The sequence below is a fragment of the Hevea brasiliensis genome, chromosome 7, assembly GCF_030052815.1.
Source record: "Hevea brasiliensis isolate MT/VB/25A 57/8 chromosome 7, ASM3005281v1, whole genome shotgun sequence".
Lineage (NCBI taxonomy): Eukaryota > Viridiplantae > Streptophyta > Magnoliopsida > Malpighiales > Euphorbiaceae > Hevea > Hevea brasiliensis.
In genome coordinates, this window is record NC_079499.1 from 100,930,068 (window position 1) to 100,950,512 (window position 20,445).

Genomic DNA, 20,445 nt, shown 5'->3' on the forward strand with positions numbered 1-20,445 from the left:
TCTAGCACCATCTCAGAAAGGGACAATAGCAGACGTGCGTGCATCAATATTTCTGTCTTTACATGAAATTAATCACCATAGCCAACACTTATGAGAAACAAATACATCAAGAAACAAGAACACTTTTTCTTCTTTCTTCTCATGCTACACAGTTGCCACAGCAGTGTTTTCTAACTATAATACAGAAACCAGAAGTGAAGTTGATCAACTTCCCCTTCCAAAAGGGACAGCTCACCAATTAGTGATCGCATTGACTAGATTGTATAAAACGATTTGAGGCTGCGCTAAGCTCAGAATCCGGTTATTTTCAGAACCCACATAATTAAACAAGATGCAAATTTATTAGAAGTCGGAAAATTATACAGAAATTATTCCTACAAGTAACAGCAACAGAGACTATGCAAAAGGGCAAAAATTAATGTCCTAAACCACTGCGAGGTGTAGTGTGAAAATCATCTTATTATTACAAAGAATACAACACAGTTATATACCCAACAAAAACAGACCATGCATCATCATCCACATCAAGCAGGAGGGAAAATATACCCGATCAAACTAGCTCCGACCAATACCACACAAGTCCTCCATTCCACTACCCCAGCCGTTTCTAGTAGACCCCAGAACATCCTCCAAATTGTACCCTTCAATAGAAGCAAACCCATCAAGCAATCCTTCAAAAAACCCATTATCCGTACAATTCCCCAGCAATTCCCCTTCTTCCAAAACCTCTTCATCTCCCTCCATAGCTGCCACACCACCCTTGGCCCTATCGTCTTCTTCCCCTACAACAGCCGGCATGTGGCCTTCAAACAACGCCATGTGCCCAAACAACTTATCTTTCCTCGAAAAGGTAGTTCCGCACGAGCACTTCCACCTGGACTCTCCACAGTGCTTCAAGTGGCTCTTCAAATCTGCCACCACCGAGAAACTCTTCTTGTTGCAACGATTGCAAGAGTACATCTTGGGACAATGACTCCTCTTAAAATGATTCCTCACGCATATCACCGATTTAAGTGGCCGGAACTTCTTGTGCTTCTTGTTTCGATTACACCCATCGAAGGGACACGAGAACCGTGTTTTCCTCGTCGCCGCTGCCGAAGATTCGTTCCCCTTATCGGGCTTCGCTAGCGCCTCGGGAGTTTTGAACTGATTTCCATGGGCGCGCATGTGCATGCGCAGATTAGCATCTCGCTTAAACCCTTTCCCACATATCTCACAGAAATGAACGTGCTCCGCCAGCAATTCCACAGCATCCAGCTCCACTATGTCACAGTCAACATCAAAATCATCCCTTTCCTCCACTTTCAAACTGAACACCGCCGCCTGATTACCTTTATCGGAATTATCTTCCAATGAATTAGGGAGTTTCGTTGCAATTTTCAGATCGGGTGGATATGAAAGTTTCTCCACAAGTCTAGCACCGGTCGGAGGCTCGACCACTGGTTGGGAACAAGCGAGAAGTGCAGCCCCATTGACGATAATCTGGTGGATGGCGGAAGAGATCTCGACGGAGATCATTTCCATCTGATCTTTACTGATTAAGTTATTGTTGTAGACAGAATCCGACAAGAACTGTTGCAGAGAATCCATTCTCACCCTCACTGCGGATAGGTTTTGGAGGGGAACCCGAGGGTCGGCACTACACACCGGGACCGAATATCCCATCGGAACTGCGGAGGATTCGGCCGGATTAGACATCTTTTTCCTGGTTAAGATTTTTCAGTCCCGGATATGAGAAAGAGAGATGGGTGTAGATAAGCCCTGTAAGTATTGACTTGTTGGACTTAAAAGAAAAGGCCAAGAAGTCGAAAACCGATATGTTTAGGCACACGCTAAGTACACACGTGGCTGCCACATAATAGATCGGGACCGTTGAACAAGCGATGGATCACCGAACTTTGCGGCTGTGGGGTCCTGAGGAAGCAGTAGCCGTTGATTTCTAGGCAGTGGGCCACACCTTTTATATATATAAAATAAATATTTTTTTATAATTTTTTTATTGAAATAATAGGTGGGGATCGTGGACCTCACTTTCTTGGAATTAATAATTTAGTGGGAAAAAACGAGGATAAATTATAAAAATATTTGTATAATGGACTTGAGTGGCTGCATCACCTTTTTTTTTTCTCCTCTTCTTTCTAACTTGGCTGCTGCTTCCTTCATGGTTCAATGAAGGATTCCTTATTCAAATGCAACTTGCTTTTTTTTCCCTTCTCTTTTTTCTTATCTATAATTACTTTAATTTAAGTAGAAATATTTTTTTAATTTAAAATTTTAATTTTTGATTTAATTAAAATAAATCATAATTAAAAATAAAGTGAACCATTTGATCCAATCTCAGTTGGCTGTTATTCTTTAATGGAAATCCTCCCTCCCCGATGTGGACCACCGGCCAGTCTAGTTCAACGTGCTTATTTTATTATTGGATGGAAAAGAAATTAATTCTTAAATTCCTGATTTGTTGGAAATGTATTTATTGACAAATTACTCCTCGTTAGTACTAATTTTTATTAAAAGAATATTAATTTTATTTTAAAAAATTATTAAGTATATATATATAATTTCTTATAATTATATTAAATTTATTTTTTATATTATAGAAAAGACTTATTTTTCTATTAGAGGAAAAGTATTATTTATTAATATTTTCAATATATCTAATAATTAACTCTTTATTTTATTTAATGAAATTGATAGATAATGAAAATGTTATAATATATTAACTAAAATATGACAATAAAAAATCAAAATATTTAAATCCATTATTAATTTTGATAATTTTTTTAATTTTATCAATTTAATTATAAAACTTTTTAACTGTTTTTAATTTAACAATAAATTTAATTAAAAATAATTAAATGCATCAATTAAAATTTTTTTTCTATTCATTCATTATCAGTTGCTCCTTTTAATTTTATTAACTTATTCAAAATTTTCATTATTTTATTTTAAATTTAAAAAATAAAAAATCAAATAATTAAATATAAAATATGAATAAATAGAATAATCAAAATAAATGTAATTGTAACTTTCAATTAAAAAAATTAATTAAAATAATATTTTTATTATTTTGAAAATAATTGTTAAATTGATATAATAAATAAAAAATTGTCTAATATTAATAATGTAAATAAATATTTAAATTATTTTTGTTAATTAAATAATTAAATTAAATTAATTACTAAAATTAATATAATGTGAAATTTTAATATTAAATTAATAAAATTAAAAAATTTAACCAAAATAAAAAGGATATATTTTCTGTCATATTATTATTTGCTTATAGTAATAATAATAATAATTAGAAAACTTTAATAGGTTTTAAATAATTATTAGCTATGAGGTCAACTTTGCTATAAAAGTGCAACGTGAAATCAGAGGGGAGAAATATATATATATATATATATATATATATATATATATATATATATATATATATTTATGTTTTGAGGACAAGTCAAGCAGTTGATGATGAATACAAAATGGAATCCACAGTCTGTCACGCCATGCTACATTACTTGCCAGCTGCTATATATTAATGAATTGCTTACCCTTACTTTATTTTAGTGGGTAGAATTTAAAATTTTTAAATTTATTGATATATATCAAAATCAGTATTTTTTTATTAGAGGAATTTATGAATTACTTTTGTCTAGATAATACGAAAAATTCTATTCTAATGGATTTTTTTGTAAATTTAATTATTTAACTAAATGTCATTGACGCATTGTATTTTAATAAAAAAAAAATTAGTATATAAATTAAATAAATGAGTTTTAGAGTTGAGGACTCAAAAGAGCTGGTCATGAAAATGAAAAAAATTGAGTTAAGAGAAATAAGAAGTTAAATAAAAAGTGATATAATAAGGAGATCAAAAAGATAAAACTTCTATATATATATATATTCATGATAAGTAAAATATTTGTTTACACTGATAAAATTAATGTATATTTTATTTAAATGATAAATAATTTAATAATACAGAATAACATCTATGGAGAATACCATCTATTTAATTTTAACTAGATGAATTTAAATTTAAATTTTTAATATTGTACAATTAAAATTACTATCTCCGTGTGTGTATATATATATATATATATATATATATATATATATATATATATATATATATATATATATATATATATTTAGGGATTGTCAAATCAAATTAATTTTATTTCAGCAACTATTATTTTAGTAGGTTTCTAAGATCCAAAATGTATGCTTCTACTTATTTAGAGTAGTTTTGACGAAGTGATTATTATACGAGTAAAAATATATCTCAAATATTAACTTTACTTTTAAAAAATTAAAATAAAATATAATTTTTTGTTATATTTTAATAAATTATTAAATAAAATATATGTCCATAGAAGCAAAAAGGGCAAAATGGAAAGAAAAGATATGACCATGCGCATTCTTGTGCAGCTGGATTGAATGACTAAGCCAAAGCCCAGAAATTATATTATAAGCTAAGTAACTTAATAAGTGGTTAAATTAGATTCTGTTTGGTATTACAAATAAAATTATTATTAAATTTTTTTTTAAAAAATATATTAATTAAAGAATATTAAAAAATAATTTAAATTTAAATTTAATGAATTTTAATTATAAAAATATTAAAATAATAAAATAATTTTTTTAAATTACTTTTTTTTAACAATATCTAAAATGATGCTTTGATTTAAAAAAATAATTTTAGTTTCCTAAACGCAATGCTAAACAGGCACTTAATGAAATAAAATTAATTTTTAACTAATTTTTATCTGTAAATTAAGGGTTTGAATTTTAAAATTATCATTGTTAAATTTATTTTTTTTAATATCACTCTCAGTTTGAAGATGAAAAATTATGTATTTAAAATAAAAAAAAATATATCAAATGAATAATAATGGAGAAATTAAATACCATTCCTATTATTTCATATAAGATAATGATATGAAAAATTAATAAAATATAACAATATTTATAAAAAAATTCACTGAAATAATAATTACTTAATTGTGAATCTCATAAAAAAATAAATAATTAATAATTTTTTTAAAAAATGAATTCATTTAATTATAATTAATTATTGATTTATTCACTATAAAATTACTCGTAATAATGGATAAAAAAAATTCAAATATGTATACATATTAAAAAAAATTATTTAAAAATAATAACTATTTTTTAACATAAATGTCATTTTTTTAATTGAATTATAGTTCCACGTAATACAAACTTTAAGAGGGAAAAAGCGCTTACCACAAAAACACTCGTAGACAAATTGTGTCGGTATTTGGAAAAGGACCCACACTATCTAATGACGTCTGCGATTACGATAATATAAAATAAATAAATAATTATCAATTTGACGCTTACGAATAATTCACGTTTGGACGCTTAGGAACAAAAGAGAAAATGCATCAGGAACGAAAATAAATATAAATATATTTAAGTTTTATTTTTGTCAAAATTTTCATATACTTTATTAGTTCACATCTGTATATAATTTGTCCTAGTTTTCATGCTAATTTTCTTTTTATGATTTATCGGAAATTAACTTAATTTTCTTTAAAAGTTGGTGACTTTTTACATGGAATCCATTTATAGAAATGTTTTAAAGAATAGAACATGGTAATTTATGAATGACAAAATGCTTATTTAAATTCTTAAATTTATATAAATTTTTATAGTATTTTGAAATTTAATTAATTTATTTTTTATTTTTTTCAAAAAATAAATAAATTTTTTCAATTTTAAAAATATATCAAATAAGTTTATTTACTATTTTATTTACAAATAAACTCTTTAATTTTTACAAATAAATAAAAAATATTAAATTATAATTTATCTCTAATATAAATTTAGTCAAGACAATTATGAAAATAATCTAGTATACGGAATCTTCATTAGCGAAATTTATTATATTATAGAATAGATTAATAAGTTATTATTTATATAACAGTTCAAGAAATTTATTGATAAAAATTTCTTAAACATACAGAGAAGTTTGTTAAATCATTTGCTAAAAAAATAAATTATCAATTTTCAAAATACAATATATTTATTAATATGTTATAAATTAGATACATAGAATTACTAATGAGGATATTGTAGACTAAAAAATTTTTATGAATAGTTTTAGTTAAATTTATAAAAGAGATAAATTATAATTTAATTTTTTTAATTATTTTAAAAAATTTAAGAGTTTATTTATTCTTAAAATAATAAAAGGGTTTATTTAATATATTTTTAAAATTTAAAAAATTTATTTATTTTTTTAATTTAAAAAATTCATTTAAATTTAAAAATATTTAAAAATTTATATTATTATTGTTTATTTATACTTTAAATATCAAAATAGACTTTCAACCTAAAATGAATTAGATTATTGAATTTGAAGTGACAAAATTATTTTATTGGATAAAAATATTATTTTAAATATTATTGAAATAAGTAATTTATAAAAAACTGTTTTATTGCTTTAAAATTTTTATAAATAAAATTTATTAAATTTAATTTTAAATTATTTTTTAATATTTTTTAATTTATATATTTAAAAAAAATAAATTTTTAATAATAATTTTAATTACAATACCAAACACGCCTTTATATCAGTTCTATGTTGACGAGCGGAGTCTTGCTGTTTACGACAGCAATTAAATGGGTCCGGTTGGAAAAATTTTTAAATATAATAGTTATATTGTACTAAATAAACATACGTCCAGGTGGAGATTTCTCCTCCATTTCTGCCTCGCGGAAGATTGAGGTTGGAGAGGTAATTTTTTCCGACGGAGTGAAGCGAGGGCGCAAGGAGACGCAAGTTTTCTGCAGAATTTTTTATTTATTTTTATTTTAATTTATTATTATATAATATAAATTTATATATTAAAAATAAATTATGATTATATATATTTAAATATATATAAAAATAAAATAAATTTTTAATAAAAAATAATATACTATTATTATTGAGGCGGATTTAAAGATTCAAGACAGAGTAGCTTTCTTCTCGTTCTCATCCTGTTCTATTGGAGATAAGGTGGAATTGAAGAAAATCAGTAGAATATGGGATTGAAATAATCGCCATTGCTCTTAGTGTGATTTTCCAATTTAGCTGGGGTTTGTTAAAAAATTAAAACCCAAATTAAATTTTTAAAATTTTAGTATATATTTTTATTAAAATTTCACTAAATCATACATACTATACTTTAAAAAAATTAAATTCAAGTCATTAAAACTTGTAATTAATCATAGCATAATTATATTAACCATAAACATTTAAACTAATAAAAATTAAAAGATTCAGTTATATTATTCATTCTTCAACCCATTTCATTAAAAATTCAACCCATTTCATTCTTCAATGTATACAACTGTAAGTTGGAAGCTTGAATCTTACTACCTCTACGTTTACAATCAGAACATCATGAGCTGCGTCGCTGCCCCAGGCACAACGATGCTTGAACTCGACATTTTCGGCTTTTTTTAATGCAAGAAGCCCCCACTCGCTCTATTTCTTCTCAAACGATGTGGAATTCTTTGCCTTTTTCTGGTTTTTCATTGATGATTCCTATGAACAGAGCATAGAAATGATCAGGATTTTATACCACCTAAGAGCATTACAGCCAATTATATTACGACACCCATGAATTAATATCTGCGAACATATCAATGGAACAATCTTTTTTCCACCTTTCATTGGCAAAGCCAATGCTGTGGATTTGGAAGTAATAAAACAACAATTATTTTTTATACCAAAAGCTAGTAGAAGGAAGGTCTCTTTTGTTGAAACAGCTTCAGCTTTCTAATGGCTTCAGTCTCCCTTTCTCCCCCATGGTATTCCCCCATGCCCACAGTGGCTAATGACCTATCAACAATAGAAGAAGGAAAGGAGGGAGCCAATTCTCCAGAAGCATCAGCGCAAGAAATTACTGTTTCTCCAATCAATGCCCATATGGTATGATTTTTCTTGTTCTAATTGGCATTGTCAAGTTAAAGTGGCTAACTGTTTTTTTTTTTTGGGTTTATGATTAGATTATGGTTGAGCTGATGGGAACCTATGTAATTATATTCATAGGTTGTGGCTCTATTTTGATTGATCAAAAGCATGGGATTTCACTTGTGGGTGTATCAATGGCATGGGGTCTTGTTGTAATGGTGATGATATATGCATTAGGTCATGTCTCCGGCGGCCATTTTAATCTTGCTATTACTATTGCTTTTGCAGTATCATGAAAGTATCCTTGGAGACAGGTTTGGAATACTGATAATCAATCACACTACCGGGTTTGTCAATGAATTGTCTCAAATAGAAACATTAAGATTGACAGAGCCAGTTTGGCTATACCATGTATGACCTAGGGATTGATTTTCTACTTTCTGAAAACGTTGGTTCATCCCCTTCGAAAATTTTGGAGGTGCCAGGATATGTGATATCACAATTAGCAGGATCAATACTGGCCATCCTCACCCTCAGCTCGATGTTCCATGGTAAACAAGATATCAAGTTCACAGTGACTCAGTATTCGGGTCAGGCAACTGATCTTGAAGGCTTTATATGGGATCGAGTTTATAACCTCATTCATTCTAATGCTCACCATTTGTGGTGTTGCCACTTATAGTAAAGCAGTATGACACACTTCAAAACTTCATCTTAATTTGCTTTCCATGTAAAATATATTAACTGATTAGTTCGAACTCATAATCTTACAATATAGAATATGACCCTAGTTGATCAATTATTGTTCTTCAATTTTACTTGCATCTGAACGCAGATAAACGAGCTCTCTGGAGTGGCAGTTATTATAAATAGCTTGTATATTAGATAGTATAGAGAGAAATAATTTATATATTGTTAAAATATAAGAAAGTGAAGGAATGGCAAGAGTGAAATATGTATAGAATTATATATATATAATTCAATATATATTATTCTAGTATGGCACTTGGTATGTATATATGTGAAATAAAATAATTATCTTATTATAATTTTCGTAAATAAATTATAAACAGATGTGTTTATTAACAAGTAAATATGTCTATTAATAAACAGACATGTCAATTCTATACAAACAGTCATGTCAATTCTATACATATAGTCACAATTGTTTGTATAGCTGTCTGTTAATAAACAAATATGTCTATTCTATACAAACAGTAACAACTGTTTGTATAGGTGTCTGTTAATAAACAGACATGTCTATTTTATACAAAAAGTCAAAACTATTTTTATAGGTGTCTGTTAATAAATAAACATGTCTATTGCACAAACAGTTATATCTATTAGAGATAGACAGATGTGTCTATCTAGTAAATGTGCCATGACTTTTCATTCTTTATAAATATAGATGAGTTTTTCAATCCAGATATATACTACTTCTATTTCTTCTTCTTTTCTTCTAGTCTCTCTAAATTCGGTTTATATAAAGAGTTCTTAAGAGAAATCTTTAGGAGTTGCTGTCTGCAGATTTAAGACTTTGTTCTATCCTGGAGGTATATTGTCATAACCTTGCAGTAATCTAGTGAGGGTAATTAATACCTTAAAGATAGTAATTCATCACGCCTCAAAGCCTATTCTACACCCACTACCTTAATAATTTTAAGGTATTAATCGCAATGGAGTCTAAGATTGTTTCCGTGATGAATCAAGAGTTCATAAAACTTGATCGTTTTAAGGAACAAATTATGTTCACTAAGAAGGTGAAAGCAGATCAAGAAAAGAAGATGAATTGCCATACAGAGGTCATATTCTCAACAACTCATCAGATAGGTTATAAGATTTGTTTACCTTTGTCAAGTCTCCAAAGGAAATCTAGAATTCGTTAGAATTCGAATATAATACAGAAAAAAAAGGTATGGATAAATTTCTCATTATGAAATATTTTGAATTCTAAATACTTGATAATATGCCTGTTATGGATAAGTCCATAAGTTGCATATATTTGTTTCAAAGTTTAAGGATTTGAAAGTGGTAGTTCCTAAATCATTACAATTAGGAGGAATAATAGCACATCATACTTCTAGTTTGAATGATTATAGGAATAAATTATTGTATATCATATACGACTTTTCTCTTAAACAAATTCAGAAACACTTACACATTAAAAGTTTTTTATACGATAATTTGTCTTTATGTTGATGACATACTTATAATTAGAAGAAATATAAGGTTATATTATGATGCCAAAGTTCATGGTGAATGTGTTAAAGAATGTAATAAGATTTATGTGCATAAGTCGAAAAATACTTTTTGCATGCATAAATCCTAATTCATGTTGATTGTGTCTAACTAGGTGGGGATATTGTTAAAAATATTAGTGATAAAAAAAATTTTCTCATTTCGAAGAGTTATGTCTGTTCATTAAAAGGCATCAAAGTAAACTATTTATTACCTAAGAGGTATAAGTGAACAGAAGTAATTATTCTAAGAGATACAAAGTGAACGGTTTTATATGTTGTAAAAGGTATAAGTGAACAAACACAAGTATTCTAAAAGATACAAAGTGAATGGTTGTATCTGTTCTAATAGGTATAAGTGAACAGTCATATATGTTCTAAGAGGCATAAGTAAACATATGTAATTGTTCTAAGAGATACAAAGTGAACGGTTGTATCTATTATAAAAGGTATAAGTGAACAGATGTAATTGTTCTAAGAGATACAAAGTGAACGATTGTATTTATTCTAAAAGGTTTAAGTGAACAGATATAATTATTGTAATAGATACAAAGTGAATTGTTGTATATGGTCGAAGAGATGCAAATACTTAATAAATAGCAGTTTGGAATAAAAATCTATTAATTTTTCTTTTTTGTCTCTTCTCTTCATTTTACCTATAATCAATATTATTATTCTTTAATTTATTCTTGGGAGAATTTTAAAATTGTTGTCTAGATTTATATTTTGGTTATTATCCTGAGGGATCTGCCTAAACTACCTAGCTGTAACATAGTGGGGGTTTTACTCTTTGTCAATTTCATTATATTGAGGGAAGCAAATACTCCATATAATATTTATTATAAATTGACTGAAAATTTTGGTAGAATAATTGCTCAAATTGAGTGTGCTAGTGCTATTGGTAGCTTAATGTATGCTATGCATTGCACTACTCCTGATATTGCTTTTGCAATATGTAAATTGTCAAGATATACTAATAATCCCAGTGTGGAATATTGGAAAGAAATTTCAAAGGTTTTTGGATATTTAAAAAAGGAATTATAAACTATAGATTATTCTGCAATAAATTTTCAATTGTGCTAAAAACCATATAAAGAGTTGTATTCATGGAAAGAGTTGTGTCCCTTGGCGAAAAGATGTAACTAAATAAAAAGATGCAATTCTTCTTAATAGTTACATGTATGAAGAGATGAATTTATTGGCCAAAAAGTGGATACATTTTGAGTAGTAAATATAAAAGCCTTACAAATCATTTATAAGAAGTGACAAAAAGACAAATGAGTATGCATTTGTGTGTGTGTGCAAGTTTAGCTTGGTTCTTTATTTTTGAATGCTCTCATTTTAAACAAGGTAATGATCAATTTATTTCTACAAATAAGGTACATATCTAAACTGTGAATTATTTATGTAGTTCATATTATAAACATGTGATTATATGGTTGACTAGTGAAACAAATATAGTAGAGATCCTAGGATTGTACAAATGCTAATTGGATAAGTAGTACTAAGGATAATAAGTTAACCTTTGGTTGGGTGTCCACTTTAGGTGGAGGTTCTGTTTCTTAGGCATCAAAGAAACAAACTTGTATAACTCATTCTACGGTAGAATCCGAATTTATAACTTTGGCAAATATTAGTAAAGAAGCAGAATGACTGAAAAACTTGTTACTAGATATTAAGTTGTGGCTACAACCTGTGCCATCTATTTCTCTTTATTGTGATAGTTAAATCATGATGGTTAAAGCTTATAGTAAAATATACAATTGAAAGTATATACATATAAGCTTAAAACATGAAAATGTAAGACCATTAGTCTCTAATGGTGTTATTACCATGTTTATATTAAATCCTATAATAATCTAGCAAATCCTTTAATAAAAGGGCTCTTGAGAGTTATGATCATAAGTACATATGCTGATTAGGATATAGAATATTACATTAAATTTACTACTGATGGGAATCCTACTTTATAGTATTATTACTAAATAAAGTTTAAAGGGTAACAACAAGTCTTAGTAAATGTTGTAATTAAGTACTTAGTGTACTAAGTTAATGGAATGATGATGAATATTTATACTCTTAATGAAGTTTAATATTAATACAAAAGAAACTTCACCTATATGAACATAGGAAGTGGTTCCGCTTCAATAAAAGTGAGAATAACTTTTATAAATGTTTAGGAAAATAGGAGGTAGCACAAGGCCATATTCGTGCTAAAATCTTGGTGAACTTTTTAAGTCGACCTAATTAATTCGTGTGTGTAGTATTTTCGGTTTTATTTAATAGGAATCCAGGTTTAAGCTAAGGCCACTATGATTTTTTTAGAACTTTGAAGTACTTACACTAAGGAAAAGTTTAAATCGAAATATACTTTTCATTATACATGAAACAATGGGATCTAACAATACAAGCTAAGTGGCGGATTGTTATAAATAGTTTGCATGTTAGACAGTATAGAGAGAAAGAATTTCTATATTATTAAAATATAAGAAAGTGAAGAAATGACAAGAGTGAAATATGTATAGAATTATATATATATATATATATATATATATATATATATATATATATATATATATATATATATATATATATATATATATATATATATATTATGGCACTTAACACGTATATGTGTGAAATAAAATAATTATCTTATTATAATTTTCGTAAATAAATTATAAACAGATGTGTTTATTAACAAATATAAATGTCCATGTCAATTCTATACAAACAGTCACAACTGTTTGTATAGCTGTCTGTTAATAAACAAACATGTTAACTGTTTGTATAGGTGTCTGTTAATAAACAGACATATCTATTTTATACAAAAAGTCACAACTATTTGTATAGGTATTTGTTAATAAATAGACATGTCTATTCCACAAATAGTATATCTATTGGAGATAGACAGATGTGTCTACCTAGTAAAGGTGCTATGACTTTTCATTCTTTATAAATATGGATGAGTTTTTCAATCCAAATATATACTACTTCTACTTTTTCTTCTTTTCTTATAGTCTCTCTAAATTCAGTTCGTATAAAGAGTTCTTAATGGAATTCTTCAGGAGTTGCTGTCTGCAGATTTCAGATTTTATTGTATCCTGAAGATATATTACCATAACCTTGCAGCAATTTAGTGGGGGCAATTAATACCTTAAAGATAATGATTCATCAAGCCTCAAAGTCTATTCTACACCCACTACCTCAACAGCAGTAGGGCTGCAATGCTCTTTGACATGCTAATTGCAGGGTAATTGGTTGGATCACAATTCTGTTTTCTACTGTGCGTGTCTTGCAGTTTTCTACTGTGCGTGTCTTGCAGGAAAATCACGGGAGCCTCAATGAACCCTGCAAGAAGCATAGGTGCTGCCTTTGTTTCCGATAAGTTTGAATGTCTCTGGGTCTATATTGTGGCTCCCAATCTTGGAATGATAACTGCTTCAAAGATGTATAGTTTACTTTGGATCCCTCCCTCTGAAAATCTTGATAAAGAGAACGCTAAGATTGCATAGCCATTCTTAATTTCTACAGATTGGATTAAGAGGCTATAAATAAGCCCAGCAGTTGTGGACTTGTAGCAGCAAATGACGCCAACAATGGAACCTTAATGGTGATGGACAGCAACAAAATATCATAGCAGCTGCAGGCCCACTCTTTTGACCTAGAGCTGGGCTGCTGTGCGTTTCTGTTAAAGCCCTGTAGTTTCAGTTGATATAGAGTGAGCCGGTGAGCTCATTTTTCTTATTCCAGTCGCACTTTCTTTTATATATATATATATATATATATATATATAATTTATGAATAGTGATATTTTCGAATGACCTTTTATAGGCAGAGATTATATTTAATTTTTGAATAATTTTAAAAATATTTTCTTTTTATCGATTTATTGCATTCAAGATAAATACTTTTAGAATTTTTTGTCAATAAAATTCAACGTACATAACAAGCAGAGATATTTTCATTTTTACCTATTGAATATATATTTTTAATTATTAAAAAGAAGAAAATTATTTTTTAAGATAAATACTCAAGTATATTTTATGATGCAATTTTAATTTGCAATCTTTTTTATATTGGTAGTATATAAACAATGTTTTAGAAATTTATAAAATCGTTAATAGATTAATTTATTGTTTGATTTGGTTTAATTTAATTAAAAATAACAAAAAATAATTTAACCTAATTAAATTAAATTAAATTAGACTAAATTCTCTTATTGAGAGCACAGTTGATCTTATCACTCTAAAAATACTTATTAATTTTATTATTATTATTGTTATTAAACCTTTTCTTTAAGGAACACTAAGTACGTTGAGTTATTGAACTTGATAGCGTAGGATTTAGGCTTATCTCATGCTCCAAATTAATTAGCAGCAACTTTCTTCAGGAAGACTGCAATTATTAACAGATGACCTTATTAATCTAGTAATTTAATCACTTATGCCTAGTGGCAACAAATTAATTTTGTCATGCATTTGGCAGAAGCAAATTCTTGTTCTTGTATGAGCAAGAAAAAAAAAATCTACTACATAAATAATCATGATTAGATGCCCCCTCCAGAAAAAGAACTACTGCCAAAGACATTCTACCAAAGGCAAAATTATTCCATTGATTATAAATCTCATCAATCAATTACTGGGACATTTCGCTTTTTTAATTTATAATCAATTAATATTTTTCCTTAATTGCTCCCACCAACTACAAATTATAATTAATTAAGGTTCTTTAATCAGATTTTAATAGGCCTCACTCTTGCATTTTGAATTATTTTACCTTTTTTTTCAATTAGATGACTCAAGTATAATGGGATAGTATACATTCACCCAATATAAATATTAATTTTTGTTGAAAGTATAAGTTATATTATGGTTTTTTTTCTTAATAGAGAAAATTTATCTACCATATTCAAAGCTTATATTTAGTTCAAATATTTTATCTTTAACTAATGTGAAATTATACATTTTTTTATACTCATAAGTATTTAGAGAATAAAATTTATTAGTAAATATATTTATAGGAGATTTAACATTAGAGTAAAATAGATTCTGATATTACATAAAAAAAATAAAATAAATTTAATTTAACCCTAAAATTTTTTTTTTAAAAAAATTTTATCTAAATTTTATATTTAGGTTAAATACATTATCTTAAATCAACGCGGGAATTCAGTACTACATCGTGCTTTTTCCTTGTGGAAGAGTGTAATTTAACACTAATGCAAAAAGTCTTCAAGCAATTTGAAAGCTTCCCTATCATTTACCTTCTCTGAAAACGTCCCAACTTCACATTCTAGAAGCAATTTATATTAAATAATTGTAACAAATTTTTATTTAATTTATTAATTCGGTTGCACTAAAGCGACTTTTAAGCTTTTTTAATTTACATAAAATTTCAAATAATTTAAATTTGAATAATTAATAAAATTAAAATTTAATTGAGAATCAATTTAATAATTATCTGTATATTCAACTTAAATACGATCCGTTAAAGGTGGTTAAATCAAATTATATTTTCCATGATCTTCTTGTTTTCAATTTCTATTGAATTAATATTCTTGCTTATAAAAAAAAAAAAAGAAGCCACTTTCAATCAGAAAATACACTTTTTAATCTTTTAGGTCTGATTAAAAAAAGAAAGAAAGAAAAGGTTAACATATTTCTTGCTTTTTGACCTCAATAATGCAATCCCTATACCAATTAATGGCAGCCTTAACAAACACATTCTTTAATATTTAGATAGAAGAAGACTTCTAAGATAATAAAGATTCAAAAAGTAGCATTATATATATTATATATATTACATTCATAAATATGCAAGCCATGATCTCATTAACATAACCAAAACCTTTGAAAACAAAGGTATTAACTTGGTCTTCTTCATCTTTATTTAACTCTTCTTTTATAATATTGTTTATCATCTAATTCTTTGGTCATAAAGTTGGAGCCTGGAATTTTCACTCATAGATTTTGTATGATTCAGAATCACTGTTTTTCTCCTCAACTTTTGACTACATTTAGTGTAGAAGTCTTGGGAGTTCAAATAGAACATGGAGATTGGATTGGTAAGCAGCTTTAATCAAACTGATAAGGTATTGTTTTGTTGGGGCAAGTAGGCTATGAAAATAGAACTTACTGAAGGTGTGAAAAAAAAAATCCTTATCAAATTATCAACTTTTCGAAAAGTATTGTATTCTAATTTCTTATGCAAGGGAAATAATTTACCTAGCTGAAACTTGGTAAGTTACACTTTTCGAATTAAGTATAATGTAATTTATCAATTTATTATTTAGTTTATTACACTTAAATTATTTTATGAGTATTATTATTTTTTATAATATAAAAATAAATTAATTTTTAAAAATTTAATTTATATAAACACATTTATATTATTCTTATCAATAATATATTCTATTTAAATGTAATTTTTGAGAAGTATTTATAAGAAAATAGAGTATTTTGAATCAACAACATCGAAGTCTCCAATTGTAGCCATATGATATCATTATTACAATTTTTTTTTTTTTTAATTTTAGCATGCATGAGTGGCTACTCTCTTCATGCCTAGTCTAGCTAATTTTCAATTAATACTTATCTTTAATTTATGATCAAATTAATATTGTTTTAGGAATCTATGTCATTTCAAATAGGATGGGAATCAGATGCTATAGGTAAATAATAACATAACCATTTATTATTATTTTTTTTATTAAAAATAATAATATAACTGATACACCAAGTACTGAGTTTTTTTATTAGTCAAATTCATATATTCAAAAAAATTCATGGAAAAATCAAGGGTGTTATAATGATTTACAAAACTAAGCAAGTTGAATTTTTTTTTTTTTTCAAAGAAGCAGGTGCAACCAATATTGATATTTCATTTTGAATAAATATGCAGGGTCTGTAGTGTAAAATGGAAAAAAAAAATTGAATATCAAAATATGTGAACTTGTATTTATTTATTTTTAAATTCAATGAAACCTAATGAATTAAATAATAATTAATAGGTATATAACATGAGTTAATAATTTTATAATTAATAAATGATAACTTAAACTCAAAACATTTTCACTTTTATATCTTTTAAAAATAAGAAGAAGAAATCAAAATATAAATCAGATTATTCAACTTATAAATTTTAAAGTGTTTGCCTCATTGTTTTCAAAATGAAATTGATCAATGCACCATTATATTGATTGTTTTATTGGAGAAATTATATAATAAAATGGTTATTTCATATAAGATATGAAATTAACAGTCCAATAATGGGTGAACATATAAATACTTTTCTTAACAACAATTTTAACAAAAATACTAAACAAACTCTAAGAAGGATGTTTTTCCATTGACAAGGAAGACTATATTGACTTTAGTAAATTTCTACAACAGCTCGAAGTTTAGTTTACCCAAAGAGAAGCTTAATATTAATTAGTGCAGCGCCATTAGCATTAGTCATTAGATTTTGATTACTACAACACGGCACTCTGATTATTATTATTATTACTATTAATAGTAAGGTTCATGGATCTGTTAATTAACTTGATGTATTATATAGTCAATCCCTTGTTAGAAAAGGAATGAACTCCAACTATTGGCTTCATTTGTTTAACATATTGTTGGAATTGTTTTATATATATATATATTTAAAAATTAAATTTAAATATTTTAACCATAAAAATATTAAAAATAGCAAAATATTTTTTTAATTATTTTTTCTCCAACATCTAAAATTATTATTTTTTAAATATGTTTTCTTGATATTTATGTATTTAATAAGTTAATTTCACCATATATGTTATATATTGGATACATGGTAAATCAGATTTAGGTAAAAAAAAATTTTGACAAAGTAAATTACGTGATTTCAAAGTTTTATTTTTTTTTTATAAAAATTACAATAGTACAATAATTTGAACTAATTTCTGAATAAATTATATATTTAAACTGCTAATAAAAAAATATTAAATATGCTAGTTATATTTCATTAAAAAAATTATTTTATATTCAATTTAACATAATTTAATTATTAGAATTTAAAACTTATTATATAATTTTAAAATTGCTTTGTCCGAGAAGTAGGTTGGAATTGCTATATATAATTCCAAATAGGCTATAATTAATTATTTAATAGTTTTTTTTGTTCATTATGATCTTGGCTAATTACCCTAACTTCTACTTTGAGTTAAAAGCTTGTTTTTCTTAGATTAGATCAACCTATCCACAACGATAAAAAGTCATTGAACTTTTTGCTATTAAAAAATGAAAGCTCTAGACGACGATAACCCTAAAAAGTTGACCCCCGAAATGTGTTTCTTCCTGTAAGGGCTTGAAGGCCTTAATATTCGCATTCTGCAATAAACAATTTATTAATGGTGCCAAGTCAAGTTCTAAGTCTTTCCCTAACCTAACACAGATTGGAAGGCTTCGTCTCAACACTCTTTTAACTCACCAAGAACTTGCTCAAATTAAAATAAATATTATATGGCAATAAATTAATATCTTCTATATATATATATATATATTAGACTCAATTTATTATAATTATTATAAAATATATAATGTGTGAACTACCTATTAAACACATAAATTAAATTTTTATTAAAATATGAATAAAAATTAATTAATTTAATCATAAATGCTACTATTTAATCGTTGATTGTTTTTCCCTTTGGGCTTGCGTTCATATTAACCAGACAAAACATGCTCTTTTTATTTATTTATTTATTTTTAAGGGAATTCATTGTTCGTAAAGATTGTGAAAATCCTATTCAAAATTTCTAGAACACTTGGTAAACAAAGCAAAACGTCAAATTTTGTTTTATTTCATTTTCATAAATAGTTGATCAGATGATCATTCTAAATTAATATATCCTAATATATAGGCTACTCAATTTCATTAGAGATTAAATTACATTCATACTTTGTACTTTTGAAAAAGAATTTATACACTGATATACAGGTTTCATCTATTTTAATTGTGAGTCCAATCATACATGATGTGTCACACTGACTCTAATTATTTTAATCATTTATTATAGAACCAACCTAGCTATTACCATTTTGCCGTGATTAATTGGGATGAGTATGGCCTCACACCTCTAAGAAGATTTACTTTGATCAATTCCCAAGCAAATTATCTACCTAGCTAACTAAGTAGCTAGGGTCATTTTATCTGCATGGAGGAAGGATTTTGGATGCATGAAGCAATGATGCAACCCAATGTTAGAATAGAGGCAGCAGCAATCCGTCCATTGTCATTGCTGATCATAAAATTCTAGCTTTTTAAGTTTCCTAACTACCTGGGGTCCCTCTTATCATTGAAGGATCCTTTTACATCAGTTTTTAGACATGATGCTTTGGTCAACTCTCTCTCTTAGGAAAAAGATTATGATTAATTATGAAAAAAAAAGGCTGAGAAAGACAGTGATCGACGTGAAGTTTGGAGCTACTTCCTCTAGAGTGGTTGGCTTGAGCAGATCGGAAAATTTTGGTCAATGACATGATCCTAACTTGCCCAGAAATATACATCTTTTTTTAAGTATATATAAATTAAACATTTCTTCATATATGAACATCATGACCACTGTGAATTCTCTACCAAATCACGTGTAATCTAACAATATTATGCTATTTATATTCTTAGGGTTTATTTAATGTTATTTTCTTCCAGTTTTCTCCTCATTTCTTTTTCAAAATTGGCAAGAGATGGTATTTAAAAATAATTAAGCCTTGTTCTATGATTCCAAGATTTTTCTACAAAAGGCTTAAAAAAGAGAAAATTCTCTGCAATTTTATTGACAATTTTATTATGTATTAGTGAACATGTATTCAATCGAAGACCAATTGCATTGTCAACACGTTAACCTACTGATTAAGAAAACAATTCAATATATAAAGTAATTGGTGTTTTAATAGAGATTAATAATATTATATATAATATATGCATATATAAATACATATATGCAAGATAAATATGTTTCTTAATTTGTTTTCATAACCTAGATAGCTATCTTGGACTTGCTGATCATATCTAGTGTTATAGGTTGCTATGAAAACAAACACACTTCTTCGGGTCATGACACTGCTAAAAGATAATCAGAGGAAAATGCAGTTTTGATAAAATCATCAGTTCCTTAATTATGTCTGAATCAAATTGATTAGTTGGTGATGAAACCATGAAAAAGAATTTTTCAAAAATCAGCAGAAGCACATAATTTTAATCAAGAACATGCATGCAATTCTATGTACATAATTATATATGCATAGAGCGGCA

The 20,445-nt window shown here is 27.0% G+C and overlaps 1 protein-coding gene and 1 pseudogene across 1 annotated transcript; one reads left to right on the top strand and one right to left on the bottom strand.

Moving 5' to 3' along the window:
• Positions 1–322: 322 nt before the first annotated feature.
• Positions 323–1,781, bottom strand: LOC110656142 (protein SENSITIVE TO PROTON RHIZOTOXICITY 1). The gene has a single exon (XM_021812750.2). It carries the CDS (start codon positions 1,696–1,698, stop codon positions 556–558), a length of 1,143 nt encoding a protein of 380 aa, XP_021668442.2. The 5' UTR covers positions 1,699–1,781; the 3' UTR covers positions 323–555.
• A 6,017-nt stretch (positions 1,782–7,798) lies between these two features.
• On the top strand, positions 7,799–13,682 carry LOC110656131 (aquaporin NIP1-1-like; annotated as a pseudogene).
• Positions 13,683–20,445: the final 6,763 nt, after the last annotated feature.

Excerpts from the sequence above, each read along its gene's own strand:
- LOC110656142 (XM_021812750.2), bottom strand. The coding sequence starts at position 1,698 with ATGTCTAATCCGGCCGAATCCTCCGCAGTTCCGATGGGATATTCGGTC.